The 22564-nt window shown below is 52.9% G+C and overlaps 3 protein-coding genes and 1 long non-coding RNA gene across 12 annotated transcripts in view; 1 reads left to right on the top strand and 3 right to left on the bottom strand.

The window, feature by feature from the left end:
• Positions 1-22564, bottom strand: part of LOC146401553 (uncharacterized) — an 838561-nt gene that overhangs the window by 451740 nt on the left and 364257 nt on the right. The gene's annotated exons all lie outside the window — the stretch shown is intronic.
• CRIP3 (cysteine rich protein 3) lies at positions 511-3412 on the top strand. Of its 6 annotated transcripts, none has more exons than XM_021098749.2 (8): positions 511-589; positions 848-942; positions 1343-1400; positions 1497-1628; positions 2400-2471; positions 2595-2689; positions 2792-2849; positions 3024-3412. In XM_021098749.2, the coding sequence occupies exons 1-8, from the start codon at positions 547-549 to the stop codon at positions 3083-3085; spliced, it is 615 nt and encodes a 204-aa protein (XP_020954408.1). In that variant the 5' UTR covers positions 511-546; the 3' UTR covers positions 3086-3412. The 6 variants fall into 6 exon arrangements, with proteins under 6 accessions (XP_020954408.1, XP_084824355.1, XP_084824356.1 ...); XM_084968229.1 differs by having other exon boundaries at positions 2792-2891; XM_084968230.1 differs by lacking the exon at positions 2792-2849.
• On the bottom strand, positions 3360-9669 carry SLC22A7 (solute carrier family 22 member 7). 2 transcript variants are annotated; one of them, NM_001044617.1, is given in 10 exon segments: positions 4155-4209; positions 4590-4796; positions 5500-5608; positions 5794-6008; positions 6524-6633; positions 6951-7074; positions 7942-8110; positions 8235-8389; positions 8527-8630; positions 9260-9655. In NM_001044617.1, coding segments are annotated over 10 exon segments (1644 nt in total).
• TTBK1 (tau tubulin kinase 1) overlaps positions 18730-22564 on the bottom strand; it is a 43218-nt gene continuing 39383 nt past the window's right edge. For all 3 annotated transcript variants that reach the window (XM_084968154.1, XM_001929304.6, XM_084968153.1), the window contains one exon: positions 18730-21994. In XM_084968154.1, the coding sequence (XP_084824280.1) occupies positions 21607-21994 (388 nt within the window). In that variant the 3' untranslated portion in view covers positions 18730-21606. The remainder of the gene's footprint in view (positions 21995-22564) is intronic.

Genomic DNA, 22564 nt, shown 5'->3' with positions numbered 1-22564 from the left:
TGCCAGGTACTGTTTGGGCACTTTGCACGAATTAACATCTAATTCTCACCACAATCCTATGAGGGAGAGACTTATTACATTACTCGTTGTACAGGTAAGAAAACAGAGGCAGAAGAGGGTTAAGTAATTTGCCTAAAGCTAAAGAGTGAGTAAATAAGACAAAGATAAGCTCCAGATTCCCCCGCTCTTAACACCTGCCACTGAAAGGCGGAATTAAAATATTTCAAATAATGCCTAACCCCTAGCTTTGGGGAAATAATGGTATTGTCATGGCGTCTATACCCTAGAGAGTTTCCTTCTGTCTAGCTTCAGGACCTTCTCTCCTCTCCACCGGTCCAAAGCTTAATGTTTAGAAGTAACGTCAAAATTGCCTACATCCCCGAAGTGGTTCTAAATTTCTGGCGGCCATTGAACGTGGAAGAGCAGCGGGTTCCGCAAGGCAAGGCTCACAGCTGAGCCGTGGGCGGGGCCAGTGGAGGAGGTGGGACCTGAGCTCCAGCGGACTTGCCTAAGGTGTGCAGTGCCGGCTGCTCAGCGCATGGAGCCATGAGCTGGATCTGCCCCCGTTGTCTGCAGCCCGTTTTCTTTGGTGAGGCTGGGACGGAGGAAGGGGAGGAGAAGACGGGGCGAGTGGGAGCCGTTGGGTTCCATAAGTACCCAAGGAGGTGGCGAAATTGTGGTTCCAGACCTCTGGGGCGCAGGGCACTCTGGCGGGATGGAGCTGGCCTCCCAGAGACACTCCCCATTGTCTCTAGGAATCCGGGCGGGTGGGACCCAGGGAAAAAAGGAGTGCACCTTCTGCCTGGCCTGGCTCCCCGCTGCCTGGTTCAACCTTGTCCCCCCACAGCAGAGAAGGTGAGCTCCCTGGGCAAGAACTGGCACCGCTTCTGCCTGAAATGTGAGCACTGCCACAACGTCCTGTCCCCAGGAGGGCATGCAGAGGTGAGGCTTGGCTGGGTTGCACAGCCCTGTGCCTGTCACCAGCTCCCAGTTTCAGCCCCATCAGCCCACCACCATCAACCTCGGCAGCCAACTCCCCAAATCGAATTACCCACGAGGCACCACACCATCCAGTATCTGGGGAGCCTGAGTTGTGCAGGTGGATCTCATGCCTTTTGTCAGGTGGGAAAGAGAAGCAGCAGTGCTTCCTGACCTGCTCTTTCCCTTTCCCCCAACCACAGTGGCACTTCTGGCATGCCAGCCCACCCCTCACTACTCCTAGACCCACCAACCCAGGCCAGTAGAAAGATACAAATGGCAGCTGTCTTGGGGAAAAGATTGTGGGGCACAGGGGAGGCCCTCTTGGGCCCTAAGCAATCCTCTTCCCTCTCCTCGTGCCTAGCACAACGGAAGGCCGTATTGCCACAAGCCATGCTATGGGGTTCTTTTTGGACCCAGGGGTAAGTACCAGCCTGGAAGGGGCCAGGGGACAACAAAACCCTCCTTGTGCCTGGGAGCTGGAGGCTCAAGCCTGACCTCCCCTCTTCTTTCTGCAGGGGTGAACATTGGTGGTGTGGGCTCCTACCTCTACAGATCCCCAGCTCCCATCCCTGCCAGCATCACCCCCCTCAGCCCCAGCAGCTTCAGCTCCCCCAGGCCCAGACCTGGCCTCCCCCAGGGCAAGAAAAGTAAGTGAGATTGGACCCTAGCTACTTCTCCTCCTGACCCTTGCCCAGGATGGAACACAGGGTGGGCCCAGTTGGCAAGATCCCACCTAGCCCTCTGCCACTTTGTTCATGACAAAGTCTTCTCTGCCCCCTTTTTGATGTTTCCTCATGTAAGCTGCTGATTAAGAGGAAAATTAGGCAGATGGCATTATCACCCCTATTTTACAAGTGAGGAAACTGAAGTCTGGACAAGGCAGGTGAAGTTGTACAGTCACACAGCTAGACAGAGGAAAATCTGGCCTGGAACTCAGGACCCTCCCAGGCTGGGGCCATGGAAAGAATGACCTAGAGTGGAGGGTCATTGAGATGCGCCAGCCCCTCACATTCTTCCACTTCTCCCCTCTCCCTGTTCCTTCCTCCATCCCCTGGAGTGGGCAGTGACACTCTGTTCCCCAACACCTGACACCCCTGCCCTGGCCAGCTCCTATATCAGCTCAGGTTTCCTGAGGATTGAGTTGCTGACAGGGTTGGGCTAGTGGGCACCTGAGCCCCTGGGAGGATAAAAAGGAAGCAGGTGGTCCCTCCTACAGATAGATATGGGGCAAGAAATGGAGTGGGGGTGGAGGGCTCAGCTCTGCCTGAGGAAGGCAGACTCATGCCCATATGGGTGAGAGGCGCTGGGATGAGCCTGGCTTTTGGAAGAGGACAGTGCCATACGCAGGCCAGTGCTGGTGGGCCCTGTTTAGGCCAAGCCTCCACCTCAGTCCTCGCGGGGACCTCTTCCCTTTAAAGGCCCTCCCTACATGAAGACGTTCACTGGGGAGACCTCTCTGTGCCCTGGTTGTGAGGAACCCGTCTATTTTGGTAAGTGACAATAGAAAGCTAGGGAAGGGGGCACTTAGGGTGGGCATCAGAGGGCAGGGGGGTGGTGCAAGGCAAGTGTGTCTCCCTGCCCTGCCCCTCAAACTGCCACCTCTCCCTCACCAGCTGAGAAGGTGATGTCTTTGGGCAGAAATTGGCACCGACCCTGTCTGAGGTGCCAGCGGTGCCGGAAGACCCTGACTGCTGGGAGTCATGCCGAGGTGAGCAAGGCAGAAGTGGGTGATTATGCTGGGAGGTGGAAGGCTGAAAATGGGAAAAGAGCTAAGCTCAGACATCTCACTCTCTCTCTCTCTCTGTCCCAGCATGACGGCGTCCCCTACTGCCACATCCCCTGCTATGGCTACCTGTTTGGCCCCAAAGGTGGGCAGCCCCACCCCAGACACTGGGCCTAAAACATGGCATGTAGGTCTGTGAGGATGTGTGGACAACTTTCCCTGTGGTCAAACACACCCCAGGCCCCTCCCAATTCCCTCTAGCCCTCAGCCCAGCACCCTCTGGCCCCAAGGCCCTTGGTGATAGAGTTCTTTCCCTCAGGTGTGAACATTGGTGATGTGGGCTGCTACATCTATGACCCCGTGGAGATAAAATCCAAATGAGATGCTCACAGGAGAGTTCACCCTAATCCAGACCTCCCGTCATCCCCTCCATGGTCCAGTGGGAGCTACAGAAATCTCCAGTCCTATGAGAGTGGGAGAAAGTGGGATTCTGGTCGCCTGATCCTAGGCTCCATCGTAGACCAGAGTCTAGACTTTCTCTGCCAATTCCTCCCTTTCCCATTCCTATCTGGTCAGGGGACAGGCCACCCCATTTGAAGGGTCGGCCTCTTGGCCTTCCCAATCCCTTGACTCAGAAAATTCTGTAACTTCAAGGTACTCATAAAACTTGTGTTTATTTGGGCTTCTCCAATAAAATGGTGGCTCCCATGCCTTCAACTCTTCTTTAGGCATGAGGCCTAGACAGTGGGTTGGAGGATGGGGAGTGTAGGGGCGGGGGGCTGCATTGCGCTGCAGAGTGCCTGGGAGGTAGCAGAACCAGCTATTGGAACAAAGAGCTGTGTTATCCTGGTCCCCTGGCTCTGGCATTGTGCAGCCCCCAGCACCACACAGTGGACAGCATGCCCACCAGCCCTGTGGGTATCAGAAGTCATTACAGGACAGCCCTTTGTTTAGCACCATCTCTAGAGGAAGCACCTTCTTCGACATTTCATTTGAGCATGACAGCAGATAAATCCTGTGGTGAGGTCTACGAGGAGGTTTCACTTTTCTATTTGAGAGATGACCAGACCCAGAGAGAGAAAACCATATGCCCAAGGTCACCCAGAAATCAGTGGCAAAACTGGGACTAGAACCCAGGGCCAGATTCAGTGGCTTCCCATCCTGGGCTCATCCCACAGCTCCTCACTGTTGCCCCAACCCCAGGGGCGCCTTTATTTACAGAATCCCCCAGTCATGAGAGGGGTGCCAGAATTCTCTAGCAGCCCACTGCATTCTGGGAAGTTGCTCTGCTGCTGGAGGCCAAATAGTCAAGGCTGGATGAGCACAGAGAGGGGGCAACTCCAGCCCTGGACAGGGGGCTTGATGCCCCCAGCCCCGGTCACGGGGCCTGCCCTCTGTTCTCTCAGCCCCTGCTGCAGAACTTGTGCGGAGGGCCTGCCCTTGATACCACTCAGTCCTGGACCTGCTTCATGGGCATCTCTTCCTCCTGAAGGCTGGATGGGGCACTGGGGAGGAAGGAGTCATGAGCATTGGTGGAGTTTAGCCTCCCAGCCTCCCACTCCAGCTGGCCTCAAGCACCCCCCATTCCTGATATACAAACACATGACTCCCACGCATGCTTGTACACATCCCTCATGCACAGGCATACCTGAGTGTGTATACACGCCCTCCTCTTCCTGGAAACACACACAGGTATGGACTTGGGTACACTTTCATACATGCAGTTTACGTGCCTCAGGTCACACATCTGTGCACACTCGCATCCATGCACCAGATACACGTGTGTAGACATGTCTTCCTCTCTGAATCTTACCTAAGGTGCCAGGTACCTGAAGACCCAGACCCACATGCATATGCTCACACTGACACAGTCCTGTGCACACACCTCTTCCTCTCCACGTCTTGGATGGTCTCTGGCAGCTGTGCCTGCTTTGTCTCTGGTAGCAGGAGGGCAGTGCAGGCAGCCAGCAAGGCGATCCCTCCATAAGCGAGCTTGGGCAGTGACAGCCATACTCCATCCAGCAAGGCTGCCAGTGGGGCCAAAGAGCCTCCCAACCGGCCCACCAGTGCAGTCAGCCCCATCCCTGTCTGTCTGTTCAGAGAAAGGATGGAGGAGGAGGTTGGTGCTCATACCTACTTGTAGTCATGCTTCCTGGAGCTGGCAGGCCCGGGTGCCCCCTTCTCCCCAGATGGCTAAGAAAGCTGGGGCTTCTTTCAGGTGGTCTTCCCACCCATCCCCAGGCCAGGGGCTCCCGAGCCAGCACCCACTAGAGAATGGGCCCCCATTCTGATTGTACCAGTCAGGTACTGCTGAAGGAAAAACAAGAGTCACCAGAGAGAGGATGGGGAAACGGTAGGGTGCCAGGAAGTGGACCAGCAGCTGGAACAGCCCCTGCCATGTTAGAGGAGACAGGGCTTTCTAAACATGCCCAGCTGTCTACCCATCTCCTGACCACCTGTCAATAGCTACCTGAAAGGGATGAGACCTTTTGTCTAGAGACAACCCCCAAGGGCAGCCCTGCTTGGGCAGCGGTGGGTAGGATGGCATGGGATGGACAGATGGGGGCCTTTTGTGATGGTTTTCTTTTAAAGGAGGCCCAGAGAAGTTGACTGACCTTCTCAGGGTCCCTTAGGAATAAAATGTCCCACCTCCTCCCAGACTTAGACACAGAAGGCTCTGATTAGCTCTGTAAGGAATGGGTAACAGGGAATAGGGTGTAGAGTGTGTATCTGGGGTGTTGTTAAGAGATGTGACTAACACGCCCTCTCCAGGTGGCTTGCCTGGGACCCCTCACCTGAGCACAGTAGGGTACAGCTCTGATGTGAACAGGTAGGCAGTGGTGAAGGCAGCTTCAGAAAAACCCTTCCCCAACACCGCTAGGGCAGTGCTCCAGGATTTCATCTCTGGAGGAAAAGGAATTCAGGCAGTGAGAGGACTTGTGGAAGGACCGAGGTTGTCCCAGGATGGGAGGTGGAGCCCCCGGGGAGGGCGGGACTTAACTGGCCTGGAGTCGGGCTTCCGGGAAAGGGCGGGGTTCTCAGCCGGGAGGCGGGCCTCTAAGAATGGGCGGGGCTTGGGCGGGGCTCACCAGAGGACACCAGCAGCCTGAAGCCCAAGGAGAGGGAGGTGCCCAGCAGCGTTCCGGCCAGCGTGAGCCGGCGTCCCGCGTGGCGCACGGACAGATAGACCAACAGTTTGGAGGGCAGCTCCACTGCCCCAAATAGCAGCTGCGTCTGGTACACGTTCAGCCCCAGACCCGACACATCCAGGCTCAGGCCGTAATAGGAGAAGTTCACTCCAAACCTGAGGAAGGTTGCGAAGCCACTCAGGGGCCCTCCTTCGCACCCCCTTGTGCTCTTTTCTCAGGAGCCTTGGCCTTATAGAGGGACCATCTCTCCCACCTTCGGACCCCGCTGCCTACGACCTTCCCTGTCCCTATAATCCCCTCTGAGTGTGCAGCACATGCCAGTGGCTGAAGTGCCTTTACCTAATTTTTACAGCAACCCTGTGAGACAGGAACTAATATATCAGAAGAACTGCTTAGGCTCTGAGTGTTTGAACAGAGTGTTAACAAAGCGACCTATTCAAGGGTTCACAGTAAAGAAGTGGCAGAGCCTGAATTTGAACCCAAATGTCTCTGTGCCTACTCCACCCTGACCTTCCAGAGTTCCTTCCCCCAAGAGGCAGATCCTCCTGCCATCCATAGTGACAGTTTTCACTTGTCCCTTGTTCTCTCACACTCAGCACCAGCCTGGAGTCTGCCCCTCCCCGACCACCCCCACCCCCACCACCGCCCCCCCAGCTAGAACCCTCCTCACCACACCACCATGCAGCACAGTGAGATGTGTCGGAGCCTTGGTGTCCGGAACAGGTCTACGTATGAGGGTCTTCGGACCACTCGCTCGGCAGCAGCCACTTTGCTCAGGGCCTGGTCAGGGAGGAGGAGAGTTTGTGACATCGGAGTTGACTGTGTCACTTGAGCAAGGCAGCTTGTTCTCCCTGGATCGCCACCCTTCCCTTCTGCAGTAGCGAGGGAGGGGATGCACATGGGAGCTGGGAAGAGTGGGCCTGAGTCAAGGATGTGGCCCAGCAGGGCCAGTAGGACATTCTGAAGAATTTGGAGCTCTCTACTGGGGGCCAGGAGCTTTTCCTTCACAGAGTGGACTCCAGGAAGGGGACCCTTGACACAGATTATACACACACACACACGTACTTGCATGTGTTCACACATACATTCACCCTCACCTCCCGGCTCAGGCCGTCCTCGCCCACGGGCCGCCCATTGAGCCTGGCACAGCGGAGCAGGTACCTATGGGCGTCCTCCACACGGCCCTGGGTCAGAAGCCAGCGTGCAGACTCAGGCACCCACCTGTAGGGACAAGAAGAAGTCCTTCAGTCAGAGCCAGCACCCTAAGCCACATCTCCCTCCTGGGCACACCACAGGCTGACGACCTCCAAGCTCTTGCCCACACAGTCCCCTCATCCCGGAACTTGTTCTCTTCCCAAGCCCTCCTCACCTGAGGAACCATGATTCTATCATTGAATTATTAGTCTTTTATGATACTTCAAGGTCCAATTTCAAAGCCACCTCATCCCACACTTTCTTGCCCAGGCCTAGGTCCCCAACAGCCTGGGAGTTCCTTTTCTACTCAACTGAATTGGTCTTGCCCCCAAAACCTTGGCCCCCAGCACCAGCTACCCAGTTCTTCCATAGGTGACCAGGGGGCATAGGATGAAGCAGAGACAGACAGACATACTGAGGGGGGTCATTCAAAGCCAGCTCATTTTGGGGAGGCTATGAAATGCCCACCTTGCCCAGCCTCCCCTCCGCCTCGCTTGGACTTCCTACCCTTGTGCTGGCTTTGCCCTCATCCTGACCCCTCTAGGGCACGTTGTGCCCTTTGCTCGGCTCTGTCTCTACATCTCTGTCTCTTATGTTCACTCATGTCTTCATCTCCATCTGTCCTTTTCAGTCTGCCTTTCAGTCTTTGTCTCTCACTGTCTCTCAGTGATTCTGTCTCTGTCATTCCATCTCTTTCTCCCTATATTTAGTTTCCTATTTCTCTGCTTCACATGCCCTGGTGCCATCTTCTTTATATTGATCTCTGTCTCTTTGTTTCTCTTGGTCACTGACTGTTTCTGTTCATCTCTCAGTCTGTCTTTGAATCTCAGCCTCTGATTGATTCTGTCTCTGGCTTCTTATATCTCCAGCTCCCCAGCTGCCCACAGGTCTCACCAGAGGCTGAGAATGCCTGGGGCACAAGGCAGGGTGACAGCCAGCAGAAGCCATCGCCAGTCCCGTATCAAGTAGCCGACCAGTGCCAACAGCATCACGCCGCCTGTCCAGAAGGTGCTGCTCAGGACACCGGCCACAGTGCGGTGTCCCACATCCAGCCACTCCAGCTCTGGACCCAGGGCAGGGGTTGGAAACAGGAAGATAGTTAGTAAGGGCCAGATGGACTCAGTCTCACCCTTGACAGCTGCCTCCCTCCAGTCTTCCAGGCCCTGCCCATCCTTCGCCTGCCTCACCCAGTGGCATCACGATGATGGTGAAGCCAGCCAGGGCTGTGCCAGTGAGGGTGCGGGTGATGGCGAACATGGTGTAGCTGACTGAAGCTGCAGACACCAGGCCGAGCACCAGGGCACTCACATAGGCCACCAGCAGCAGACGGCGCCGCCCAAACCTGCACAGAGGTCATGCAGGGTCAGCGCCCTGTAGAGGTGAGGTCCCAAGACATAGGTATACTACGTCCATACCCCAGCTAGTGGAAAAGGGTTTCCCACCCCACACCCTTATTGGGCCCCCCCTACCTCACCCCACCTGTCAGACAGGTATCCGAAGGCCACGGCCCCCACCAGCACACCGGCGAAGAAGAAGGTGGAAGTGGCTCTGTTCAGGCCTTTCTGCTCACACACCAGGTCCCACTGCAGGGACAGGCAGGGAGGGGCCTCCCATGGGCACGGGCCCCTCTCCAGCTGGTACCAACCCCTTTTCTCCAGACCCCAGGGCCTTCTGAGATCAACTGTGCCATCCTGCTACCTCCATGTCAGATAATAAGCCCCCAACTATTCACCCCACCTTGGGGGGTGGGGGTGGAAAACTTTGCCCCTTTGCAACCCTGTGGCCTCAGCTTCTTCCCACAGAAAGCCTTGACCATGACAAGAGGAGTTCTTCTTCCCAGAGAGACTCTGCCCCCACATGCACTCCTCCAGTTGGTTTATGTAAATCCTAGACCTGGGGCCCAGAACAAAGGAAGGAAGAGAAGGAGGCCTCTCTTGTTTTTCTCCACCTCTAACTGCAGAAACACCCTTCTCACTCTCTGCCACAACTCCCTGGGGCCATCTTATGAGCCCCTCCCTGCCATAATCACCTCTCAATTAATAATAGCAGCTCTAGAAGCTAGAAACAAAACAGCACTTATAGACCCCCATCTACAGATGGGTAAACTGAGATGCTAAAAGGTAAAGTAATGTGTCAAAGGCCCACAGGGTAATCACCCAAAATAGTACAGGCCCATCCGTTCACGTGTTCCCCAACCTCCCAGCTTGGGTACCTCAGTTGCAATGGTGGAGGAGAACTCCGAGTGGTCGTATTCCCAGCCCTGAGGGCAGGGCACTGTGGAGGGCTCACCCTCCAGCTGCTCCCCAGGGCTCTGCCCGAGTCCCCACAACGTGGTGTTGGGGAGGGCCCGGGAATGGGTGAAGCGGAGGCAGGAGCTGAACCTGCCATCAGGCTCCCGGGGCAGGTGGGCCTCCAGCCATGCGTCCTGGTGACTGAAGTTGGCAGGGGCTCCAGGCAGGGCACAGCGGTGGGCCGGCACGGCAGTCAGGAAGATGGGCAAGAGAAAGTGCATGGGCAGCAGCACACGGGGCAGGGCCAACAGTGCCACGTTCCACAGCTGGAAGGGCCCAAAGCCGCCCACCTTGTCTAGCAGCTCCTCGAATGCCATGTCGCCCACCCACCAACCTTCTCCAGTGCAGACTCCCTTTGTAGTGCCCAGCAGACCTCAAACAGCCTACCACTTGGACCCTTGGACTCTGGAGGCGGGAGTGGAGAGACTGATGAGCAGAGAGCCTGCAGCCAGAATCCAGCCCTCAGGGGCTGGCCCAGGACTGGGCCCTCCCAGGCCACCCAAGTCTTCAGGGATCCCTGCCTGTCTGTCCCAGTACCTGGGGGGAGGGGCTGCCATTCATTCAGAGGTCACTGACTTAGTGGCTCTAGGACTTAGATATCGGTGCTCAAGGGCCAAGTTGGGCAGCCTTAGGCTGCCATGTGGTAGCTGGGTGTGTAGGAGGTGAGGCTCTAGCCCCTTGATCAGCAGAGCTTCCAAGAGTCCCTAAAAGAAGAAGTCCCCTGAGGCATAGTGCCAGCTCTCCCTGGATGCCCTTTGTCCTGTGAAGCATCAGTTCAGCCTTGCCTATTTGCAGCCACAGCCTGGCTGGCAGCCTAACATTCAAAACTGAGGGCCAAAAACATTATGGAAAGTCCTCAGAAAACTAAATATAGAACTACCAGGAGTTCCCTTCGTGGCACAGCAGAAACGAATCCAACTAGGAACCATGACGTTACAGGTTCAATCCCTGGCCTTGCTCAGTCGGTTAAGGATCTGGCGTTGCCATGAACTGTGGTGTAGGTCACAGATTCAGCTCGGATCCTGCTTTGCTGTGGCTCTGGTGTAGGCCTACAGCTGTAGCTCCAATTAAGCCCGTAGCCTGGGAACATCCATATGCCGCTGGTGCAGCCCAAAAAAAAAAAGAATTACCATATATGATCCAGCAATCCCCTACCTGGGCAAATATCTGGACAAAACTTTCATTGAAAAAAATACATGCACCCTTATGTTCATTGCAGTGCTGTTCACAATAACCAAAACATGGAAATGTCCAACGACAGATGAATGGATTAAGAAGATATGGTATGTATATACAGTGGAATAATACTCAGCCATAAAAAAGAACAAAATAATGCCATTTGCAGCAACATGGATGGAACTAGAGATTCTCATGCTAAATGAAGTTAGAGAATGACAGATACTGTATGGTATCACTTTTTTGTGGGGGGGGGGGTCTTTTTGTTCTTTTTTAGGGCCTCACCTGTGGCATATAGAAGTTCCCAGGCTAGGGGTCGAATGGGAGCTGTAGATGCTGGCCTACGCCAGAGCCACGCCGGATCCGTGACACATCTGTGACCTACACCACAGCTCACAGCAATGCCAGATCCTTAACCCACCGAGCGAGGCCAGGGATCGAACCGGCAACATCATGGTTACTAGTCGGATTCGTTTCTGCTGCACCACGGCAAGAACTCCTGGTATCACTTTTATGTGTAATATAAAATATGGCACAGATGAACCTATCTACAGAACAGAAACAGACTCTCAGAAATGGCCAGCAGACATGTGGTTGCCAAGGGGGAGGGGGAGGGAGGGGGATGGACTGGGAGTTCAGGGTTAATAGATGCAAACTGTTATATTTAGAATGGATAGACAATGAGGTCCTGCTGCATAGCACAAGGAATTTTGTCCAGTCACGTGATGGAACATGATGAAAGATAATATGAAAAAGAGAGTGTATGTAGATGTATGACTGGATCATTTTGCCATACAGCAGAAATTATTAGAACAATGTAAATCAACTATAATTTTTAAAAATTAAAAAAAACAAAACTGAGGGCCAGGCCCTAACCAAGCAAAGGGTTCTTCCTGGTGAGCCACAAGGCCTCACTGTATCCCTATACCCCCACCTGGAGCTTACGCCCTGGCCTAAGGCATACCTGGAGCCATACTGGGCAGTTTGGCTGATCAGAGGATCCCAAACCCACCCTCCCACTCAGGGCTTCACTCAGGGCTCTTCCCATACACACAGTCCCTCCTACCTGATCCCTGCCCCTATTTCAGGAGCTTCCCAGATTACCCCACAGTGGAGGGGTGGGGTGGTAGGGAAGGAAAGAGTTTGCCAAGATCCTGCCATTGGTGCTGCCAGTGAATGCCTAAGCCTCAGGATTTGTCTGACCTTCCCCAGTCAACTCTCATTCATGGCGCTGGCCACAAAAACAGAGGGAACCAGCAATGTCAGATTTAGTCTGATTTGATTCTCCAAATGCCAGGTTGACCTGACCCATGTGGGAGGTTGTCAAATTGTATTCCAAGGGCTCCAGATTTCTAAGCAAATAAGCTTCTAAAGGGCCCAAGCTAAAAAAAGTTTGAAAACCCCTCACTTAATCCAGCCTCCAATTTGAACAGATAAGAATCAGGTTGGGAGGCCGGAAACACAGCTTGCTAGGGTCACACGGTGACTCAGCAGAACTGGAGAGAGGATCAAGACCCTTGACTCTGGTCCTGGGCCTTTGACCCAAGCTGCTGGGCTAGAGATATTCCACTCTGCACTAGGCTGGGCTCCCTGAGAAAGCTCTGGGGAAAGAGCTAGACTATTGACATGGTGTGTGTTAATAGTGGTGCTAATAGGCATGGGGGGGCATTGATTTGGTGGTGGTGACAGGAGGTAATCAGAGGAATTGCATCTCTAAAGCATTCTGTGAGGTTCAAAGATGCCTCAGCCACAGCCCCTGCCCTCAGTGAGCATGCAGTCAGGCAGGAGGGTTAAAACAAGTAATACAAACCCCCTTGCCTCCAGTCTCACTCCTCTCAACCCACTCTCCATACACCCATCATGATGAACTTAAAACACAAATCTGACAGGGTAATGTCTCTGTTTAAAACTCTTCACCAGGAGTTCTGGTTGTGGCTCAGCGATAATGACTAGTATACATGAGGATGTGAGTTCAATCCCTGGCCTTGCTCAGTGGGCTAAGGATTCTGCGTTGCCATGAGCTGTGATGTAGGTTGAAGACATGTCTCGGATCTGGCATAGCAGTGGTGGACGCCAGCAACTGCAGCTCCCATTCGACCCCTAGCCTGGGAACTTCTATATGCCACGAGTGTGGCCCTAAAAATAAAAAATAAAAATAAATTTAAAAATTAAAAGCAATAAAAATAATTAAATAAAACTCTTCACCAGCTCCTACTGCTGGAGGTATGTCCAACTCCCTAGCTTGGCACTTGTGTCTCTCCACATGTCTCCCTCTCCTCAAGCCTGCCCCTGGTCTCTCCCCAGCATGCCCCGTTCCCTCCAGTTCCCTGGGTGCTGTCCCGAGAGCAGCCCTGACCTCCCTCATTCACCTGGTGGTTGCCCCAGTCGCCCTGGAGATCAGCTCCAGTGAGAAACTCCTGACCCTCTTGTTCTCACCCATATGTGACCCCCGCATTGTTGGTTCCTCCCTCATTTAATACAGTGTCATCTTTTGTATGAAAACATAAAATCCCATGATCCTTTGCGGCTCCTGAGATGTTAAGTCTTGCAGCCGTCTCATGACCATGGTCCATCCAGCAGCTCCACTGGGGAATATGCTGGAGTTTTCCACAGCCAGAGAGAACAGCCAGTGAAGCCAACCCTGGGCACTGGCTATGGTGCCTTTGTTTTCACAATAGGGATTTCTCTCCTGGCTTAGCATGAGACATAGCTAAGAGTCACCTCTCCCTCTTGGGCATTGGTTTCTAGGAAACTCAGATCTCAATCTGCAGCCCCTTTCTACAGAGAGTAATTGGGCATTAACTGTACTCCTGGCTTCATCTTATTCCCTTACTCAACCCCATATGGCCGCTCTCCTCTCTGGTGTCATCAAGGAATGGTGGTGACAATGACCATGATGTTTGGAGGCTGGACAAGCAAGGACAAGCAAGGTATGAAATGCTACAAGTCTAACCAAAGGACAGATCAGCTCTGAATCATCAGTTAAGAACTAGCTTTGATTAATTTTTTAATCATTCCCATCCCCCTGCAACTGGGGTATCCAAACCTGAGTCAGAGGCCAAAATGGAAGAGACCTTCATTTATACCACTCTAAAAGGACACTGGAAAAGTGACAACTCCATACTTGAAATTATACTAGATCTGTTGAAAGGTTGGGGGAAGAATATCTTCTTAGGGCAAACAATTCCTTATTTGGGATTGCTTGCAATAGGGCCTTCTAACACTTTAGGATTTCTTTCTCTTTTGCCTCTCTCCACATTGAATGACCTTCCCATCTTACTTGGGGCTTTACTGGCCATTAACCCCAGCTAAAATCCATGTAATCCTTTCCTACGTTGATGATGGTGGATTGATGATAGAATCGATTGTAGTGGCAAATATGGTGATGGTTTGGTACACCAGTAATGGAGATGGGAATACTGATGGTGGAAATGATGATGGTTGGGGTAGGGATGAGGGGTATGGGGCTAGGGTAGTGGTAACCGCAATGTGATTATGAGGGCAGTGGTTGTGATGAGGATTATGTGATAGAGGATATTGATGGTGGTGGTGGTGATGGTGGTGATGGCCATGTTGAAGATACGTAAGCCCCCTGAAAGCAAGAATTCTGTCTCTCTTGTTTTTTTTTTTTTTTGTCTTTTTGTCTTTTGTTGTTGTTGTTGTTGCTATTTCTTGGGCCGCTCCCGCGGCATATGGAGGTTCCCAGGCTAGGGGTCCAATCGGAGCTGTAGCCACCGGCCTACGCCAGAGCCACAGCAACGCAGGATCCGAGCCGCGTCTGCAACCTACACCACAGCTCATGGCAACGCCGGATCGTTAACCCACTGAGCAAGGGCAGGGACTGAACCCGCAACCTCATGGTTCCTAGTCGGATTCGTTAACCACTGCGCCACGACGGGAACTCCTGTCTCTCTTGTTAATTGTGTCATCAGAGCCTAGAGGTGGTAATAATGGTGGTGGTGATTGCTGGTGAGGGAGCCTAATTTGGGAGAAGGGTATTTGTGATTTGAGTGATAATGGTGCTGGTAATGGTGGGTAATAGAGTTAGAAGTGGGTGCTGGAGAGAGAGGTGGAGATTGTGGTAAAATTGGTGGTGGTGGCAATGGGTGATGTTACAGCACTTTGGGCTTAATGGTCCATGGGCTAAAGAGGAATGCAGAAGATGCCACCTGGAGCTGATGAAAATGGGCTTGTCTCGTATTTCCCTCTGACTTGGGCAAAATTCCCATGACCATACAGACTCACCTTCCCTTTTACCTCATTAACAAGGGCAATGACCAGGCTTCTGCATCTGCTGAGGATTTAGAAGGTCATCCTGACCATCCTCTACTCTTGGGTTGGTCTCAGCTCTTATCCTGGCCTTGACTCCTGAGTGGCCAATGGGAAAAATCTCAGCAGGCTCCAGTGTATGGTGATGAGAGAGACAACACCCTCATTCCCACTCCAGTCTCTTTTCTCTAGGGTGTCCCCCAGGGGCCTCCTTCTACTAACAAAGGCCCCTCTAGAGTCCTGGGTCTTGTGGCCCCTATTGAGCCCCTGACTGAGGAATCTTGCTCAAGCCACTTATTTCTCTGTGCCTCTGTCCTCAGAACTCTCTTGGCCATAAGGATAGAAAAGATAAGTATCTTTCAGAGGGAGCAGGGGAAAGGTCAGCCAGAGGCTAGGTCCTCACCTGTGGAGCCAATCTGTCAGGTAGGTGGGTGTGCCTCGAGGATCTCAGGCTCCTGGGGAAGGAGGGCAAGCAGGGGGGTTCTCTGCAACCCTATAAAGCTGTCCTCCTTGACATAGCCTACCCCCACCCCAGGCCTGGTCCTGCCCCCTTTCACTTTTCTCTCTTCAAATTATACCAGTGACCACCACATACAGTTCTCACACCTCCACATCTTGCTAATGATGCTCTTCATTTGGCCAACTCCTGTTTGTCCTTCAAAATTCAGTCTAAGGGTCATAGTCATTGGAGGGCCTTCCTTCAGGCTTGCAGTCTGGCCTGGGAGCCCCTACCTGAGCCTCATGTATTGGCACACATAGAGCCACATGTCAAGCGAAAGTTAGTTTACAACCACTTCCTTGAGGGCACATTGTGCTTTGTCTCAGTTCCTGGATGGTGCCCCATGTCTGGCATAGCCTCTGATACATGTGGAGCTCAGAAATGGTTGAACAAATGAATGACTGAAGGAATGCTAAACAATGAATCCAGGGCATTCATTCATTTCCAATAATAATAATACAAGAAAGGAAAAAAAAGAACAAGATACCATTTTTCAACTACTTGATCATTCTAGGGATTTCTCCTAGAATTAGACTTGCAAACATAAGCAAAGATTGGAACCCGGATGTTAATTTTGGCGCTATTTGAAATAGTGAAGAGTTGGAAAGAGTCTAATGAAAACTCAATATGGAGCTGGTTAGATAGATGATGGAACATTCATGCCATGGACCATGACATAGCCATTAAAAAGAACACAAGGATCCTGATTCCTGTTGTAGCTCAGTGGGTTAAGAACTTGACTAGTGTCCATGAGGATGCAGGTTCCATCCCTGGCCTCGCTCAGTGGGTTAAGAATCAGGCATTGCCGTGAGCCATGGTGTAGGTTGCAGACATGGCTCAGATCTGGGATTGCTGTGGCTGTGGCATAAGCTGGCAGCTGCAGCTCTGATTCAACCCCTAGCCTGGGAACCTCCATATGCTGAGGGTGGGGCCCCAAAAAGAGGGAAAAAAAAGTACCCAAGAATCCTCCCACATTGCTGGTGGGGCTATACGATGGTATAGCCACTGTGGAAAAGTGTGGTAATTCCTCAACACGTTAAACACAGAGTTACCATATGACCCAGCAATTCTTCTGCTATATTCCATACTCAAGTATATACTCAAGAGAAATGAAAACATATGCCCACACAAACAAATGTAAATGAATGTTCATGGCAGCATTATTTATAATAGCCAAAAGGTGTCAAAAGGTAGAAGCAACCCAAAGTCCATCAATTAATAAACAGAGAAACAAAATGTGGTCTATCCAGATAACAAAATATCATTCAGCAGCACTAAAAAGGAATGAAGTATTGATAAAAATCTAAATATGGATAAACCTTGAAAACATGCTGTATAAAGAAGGCAGTCACAAGAGCCACATATGGTGTGATTCCAATGATATGAAAAGTCCAAAATAAGCTAATCTGTAAAGAGACAGAAAGTAGATTAGTGATTAACTAGGGCTGGAGGAGTTAGGGGAAATGAGAGTGACTATTAATAGGTATGGCGTAACTTTTTAGGGTGATGGAAATGTTCTAAAATTGATTATGGTGATTGATTGTACAATCCTATCATAGACCAAAAAATGAGGAAGATCTGTATTTTTAAGACATTGTTGGGCATAAAAATCATATTTCAGAATAGTGGGTTTAATATGCTCCCCTCTATACAAAGTATATATACGAAGAGAGTGCTATTATTATAAACATAAAAGAAGTTCTGAGATGGTACACACCAAGCCATTCACAGGGTTACCTCTAGATTTGTGCATGGGGGCTTTCATGTTTTATTTTATATGCTTTTAGCATTTGCCTTTTATTACAAATATGACCTGGTTTTGACATTTTTGAGCAAGAAGGAAAGTAAAAGCATGTGAAGGCCCCACACAAAGCTAGTGAATCAGGCCCTAGGGCCCCCTTGCCTCACATCAAAAGAAAGGGAGTCCCAGGAGGCCACAGAGGGAAACGGGAGATGGTTATACACAGATTCTGAGATGACAGGGCTGTGGTCGAGTAGCCTTCTTGGTGGGAGAGCAGGACATCAGAGCCTGGGTCCTTTTACCTCTGATCTCATGCAGGGGCGGGAGCCTGCCCTGGGACAGAAATCATTTATGGATTGCTTAGCTAAAACACTACACCTAGTGAAGCTAGGGTCCAAAATGCAAAAAAAAAAAACAGCAAGTACACTACCCTGCAGCCTCCCTCCCCTCAGCTCTCTTCCAAAGCAACCAGAAGTTTCTTATCCATCTACATAGGTGGACACTATACACTCTTTCACTGTGAAGAAAAAGCTACCTCCTTCATTGCAGAGCCTCCCTGTACCCCAGGACGTCACATGGGCAGCAGCAGTAGCCATGCTCTGCTAATTAGCCCCAGTTAACAATTAATAGACATTTAGATTGCTCCTAAATGCATGCTTTTAGAGGCCTACAGTCTCTTATCCAAACCACTGGGGGGGTCTTCTAGAATTCAAAATCGATTTATATTTAGAGAGGCAATTCAGTGCATATTCCATATATTATGAAACACCCTAATAGGATCTAAGACAGCACCCTGTAATCAAGCACATTAATATTTCCACTGTAAACTTGTATGACAACTGGAATTAATAAAGACTATAAATGGCCTTATCAAGTTTGATATGAAATGAGTTTATGCCAATCTGAGGGGAAGACTTCCAGTTTTCAGAATTTTTTGTCAATGGGGACCTGCTGTATAACACAGGGAACTCTACCCAATATTCCGTGATCGTCTATGTGGGAAAAGAATCTGAAAGAGAATAGATATGGGTACATGTATAACTGAATCACTGCGTGGTGCAGCAGAAATCTCACAACTTTGTAAATCAACTATATATTTCAATAAAACTTAGGAAAAATCAAAACAAAACAAAAACAAGCAAAAAACTTTTTGGCTTTCAGAATTGTAGGGGAGGCTTTGTGGAGCTCAAATAATACTGCGATGAGTAACTTAGGACACACATAATTTTGCAGCTTTACAAGTATACCCATAGGATACATTTCTAGAAGTGGAGATGCGGGATCACAGGCCATGTTCATTTGTGATATTCATAGATTTTGCTAGAATAATGACCATTGGTCTTCCTTGCCTGCGTGCTGCTGAACATTACCGTTTTCCAAACACTTGCACTTTTGTCTAACTTTGAAGGCAGTGAAAATTCTTCCTCCCCCTTTCTCTGCACAAAGCTAGACTCAGAGTCTCTGGGAACTCGGGGAGCTGAGAGAGCCAGGGCTTTGCTTTCAGAGACAGCAGGGCCATCCCTTCCCACCAGTGTAACTCTGAGCACGTTAACTGTATCCATCTTGAGCTTCCCTTTCCTCTTCTGTGGACAATCTGCCTCCAAGACAGTCAGTCCCTCCTCTCTTTCCTCTCTCCTCTCTTTCTGCTTTCTTCTCTCCTGGGCTTTGCCCTCTCCCCCAAAGGAAAGAGTCCAGGCCAACAAAAAGAAAGGTCCACAGGCTTTTTAATGGTGTGATGGCTACTTCCCTTCCAAGACCCGATCTAATCATGACAGCGGCTTCCGGGGTGTTGGGTGGGGGTGGACAGGTGCAGGGTGGGCAGAGGCCATGCAGTGACTAGGAGGGGGTAGGGGAGGGTGTTACATTCTGTTTGGCATGTAAACATTCTTCAGCGGCTTCCCTGGGGGAAGAGGAAGTGCAACTCCCTGCCCCCAACCCGGCGCCCACCAGGGCGGGTCCCTGGAGCTGAGAAGACTGAGCAAGCCAGACCCCTGCAAGGAGCCAGGAAGGGGGCAGCCCATGTATTTAGGGGCACGGCCCCTCTCTGGCACCTTCTTCGTGCACAGTGCATCTGGGGAAGGGAGGCATGTTCTGGGGTGAACGGACCTGCATCTGAGCCAGTGACACAGGGTGTGGCGATGGGAAGGTGCTGAAGGGGTGTGGTGGTAGTGGGGTGACACTCTTGTAGAGAAGGGCTTGGTGGGGAGAATAGGTTCTCAAGGGGGAAGAGGCTGCAGCTGGGGGTGGGGACACTGGAAGGTGTGGTTTCCTCTGCCCTGGATCCTTCCGGGGGAGAGGAGCAGCGTCAGTCCCCTATCCCCCTCCCACACTTGCCCCTTCCCTTCCTTCCCCTCGGTGACATTCAATGACGCAGAGGCCTGAGGTCAGTTGGAAGCCCTAGGGAGGTCCGAATCCCAAGGGCAGACAAGGTTTTGCGTCGTTGCCCAGCTCTAGTGCTGGGTGAAGCTGAGAGTTGGGATGGGCCTGGGGCTCTCTCAGGCCACCCCCTTTTCCTCCCAACACCAAACCAGGGTGTTGCTGGTCCTAGGGCAGGGTTGAGGCTGGGGGCCCTACATTCACGGTTCGGTTGGTGGCAAGGAGCAGGCCCAGGACCTGGGCACCAGGGGTCATGCCCTGGTCCCCACCTGGCACAAGCTGATTGTCATTCGGAGAAGCTCTAGGTGGGAAGGAGTGGCCCATGCTCCACCCTCTCTGCTGGACCCGGAGGGCAGTAGAGGCCTTGGGAGGGTCTCGGGTTGACAAAGAGGGCTCTGTCCGGAGAGGTTTCCTGAGTGTTCTGGGAGCATCTGCGTCAGCATGGGGTGGATCTTGAAGGCCGTCCACCCTGGAGTCCTCCCCTGGAATGGTCTGCAGAGAAGCCACCACCCTGGCATGGAAGCAGCTCCCCAAGCCTGCTGACCCTCCATCAGGGCCTTCAGCTGGCGCCCGCAGTCTTTTCTCAGGGCCAGCTTCCTCATGGGTATCCTTCTAAGTGATAGTGGCCAAATGCCGCCCTGGGCATGCTGGGGCCTTTCTTCTTCTTCCCCTGGTTGTCCTGGCTTGCTCTCTGTGACCCAGGGAAGAACAGTGGGGCCAGGCCAAGGAACACAGACTGTGAGTGCTGAGGATGGAGGAGGCCTGCAGAGGACCTGTCCCAGATTGGCAGAGTTGGCTATCCCTTCTGTAGCCTCTTGGCCCAGATGTAGGCAGTTGAGGCTGATAATGAGTTGGGATGAGCAATGCAGGAGCCAGACCCAGGAGGAGGCCCTATATCCATTCATGGAGCCGCACAGCCCTCACCCTCTGAAGGGACTGCTCAGCTGCATAGGTTGGGATTAGAACAAAAGGGGATAGGCTGAAGGGTAAGCTGGGGTGCTGGGGACTGGGGCTGGACCTGTCACACAAGCATCATACAATCTGGAAGTTAGAAGGGCCTTTCTGCCTTGAGTCCAGGGGCCAGCTCTCTGTCTGTCTGTTTCTGCTCTCTCTGCCCACTGCGGGAGATGATGGCCTGATCCTGCCCATTCCCCACAGCCTGGAGGACACGGAAGGTGACCCCTCCAGAACTGAGTCCCTGAATCTCCAAAAGGCCGGCACAGAGATGATAACCAGCCATTCTCCACCTCCACTGAATTCAGGAGAGAGGGAAGTTGGCTGCGACTGCAGTAGGCAGGATTGAGGTTAGATGGCAAGAAGGAATTCCTGATGGTGAGGGATCCTGAGCACTAGATTAGGGGACCAAGGGAGGGTGTGAAACCTTTTTAAAAGCCCTCCTCCGACTTCCCACTGGGAAACACTTGCCTGGGAAGGCAGCCCACACACATTTGATGGTTCCCACTCAAACTCCGGGGGAGGGAGTGTTTGCACCCTGGAGGTGCAGGGGAGCTCCCTCTCCCCATTACCTGCCCATTGCCTCCAACAGGGTGTCCAGGATGGTGCTGACTCTGGGGCAGCTCAGACCTGTCTCCTCACACTTGAGTAGACCAGTGGTTCCTAGGTCTCACCTCTCCAACCCTAGTCTGGCAGCTGAGAAGAGGCCTTTGGAACCACCACAGCTCCCAGGAGACTGGGATTAGCCCTCAGGGAGGCGGGAGCCTCCACTTCTGGAATTTGAGGCTCCCTTTTCTAAAAAGAGGGGCTTTGGGTGGAGGAGGGTCTGGAAGAGGGAAAGGCGCCACAGGATGTGTAAGCAGAGTTCCCTGGGGGAGCGTGGAGAGCAGCAGAGGCCTGGTGGATGAGCGGGCGTCCCCCCGGTTAGTGGAGTCCTTGGTGAAAAGTGGCTGAGCCTTCCCGGGGCGGAGGGTGGGCCTGCCCCACCCGAAGGGCAGCAGGGGGAGGGGCGGAGACGAGGGAGGATGGGGAGGCGGGCGCTCCCCCCCGTGGCGCGGCGCCCCCATCGGCAGGGCCCACGGGTGGGGCGCGGCGTGTGCTGGCGCGCGTCCTCGCGGGTGCAGGCGGGAAGTTGGGGCCGCGGGTGGCGCGCGTCAGGCGCGTAAGGCTGTGCTGGGAGCTGTTCCAGTGTGGCCGGCGGTGGGTGGGGGCCGGGGTGAGGGTGGGGGGGCCATGGAGAGCCGCTTACGTCATTATCTGGCCCCGGCCCGGCCCTCCGCGACCCCCGCCCGGCCTTTGGTTGCTGAGCGCTGAGTCTGGAGTTTCCCTCTGGGTCCTTTCTTGGGGGCCCCCGTGGAGGGGGTGCCATCAGGCTGGGCCCGGGCCTGCGGGGCGCCCCGGGGTGGGGGCACCCCAGGCCGGGCCTGGTGCGAGGGGGAGGGGCTCTCCTTGCGGGACAGAGACCGGCTCCGGGGGGACGCGCTGGGATGGTGCACGGCAGAGGCGGGGAGGCCGGGACTGCGCGGGGCTGGGGGCCTTGCGCCGACTTGGGCTCGCCCTGGACCGGGGCCTCGGCCAGGGGGCTGTTTGGGCCGGAGATCAGCAGCGGTGGCCGTTCCCGGGGGCTTTTGCAGCTGGAGCCTTCCGGGGGCGCAGAGGGCAGAAGTCAGGAGACAAGAAGAGGGCAAAAAAACAAAAGGAGAGACATTTTCAGAATCTCCCTGGGCAATGAGCCCCAGAGTCCTGCATCCTCAGAGCTGGTTAAGACTTAAGAGACCATGGCACAGATGGATAAACTGAGGCCTGGTGCCCCATCCTCTGGGGGCAGGACCTCTAAGTGCCACACACTCCCAGGTGGCTGCCAAAAGAGCTTGCTGCAGGCTTTCTTTGATGTCTCTATGTCATCTTCAAAGCTTGCATGGATTTTACATTCTATTCTACTATATACCCATGTTTATATTAATAGGAATAATGTTTTCTCCCAACTATCCTGGGCTTTATCCTTTGGCCTCAAATGCCCCATGGCACACCAGAGGCTGTGTGTGGACCTCACTGGCCCCCACCAGCCTTTCCCAAGCCTGGCCTCCCTTTCACTCCTCCAGAGACCCTCACTGCTACGATTCCTTTGAGCCCAGTGACAGGGCTGGGACCTGAGTCAGAACAGAGACTTAGTTGAGGAGGTGGTGGACAGGAGTTGTGGCTGAGGGTCCT

Source organism: Sus scrofa, chromosome 7 (assembly GCF_054392235.1).
Source record: "Sus scrofa isolate SSC_HxYL_T2T_F1_AM1 chromosome 7, Sscrofa_HxYL_maternal_Yorkshire_Landrace_v2.0, whole genome shotgun sequence".
Classification (NCBI taxonomy): Eukaryota; Metazoa; Chordata; class Mammalia; order Artiodactyla; family Suidae; genus Sus; species Sus scrofa.
This window is presented reverse-complemented; position numbering and strand designations above follow the sequence as displayed.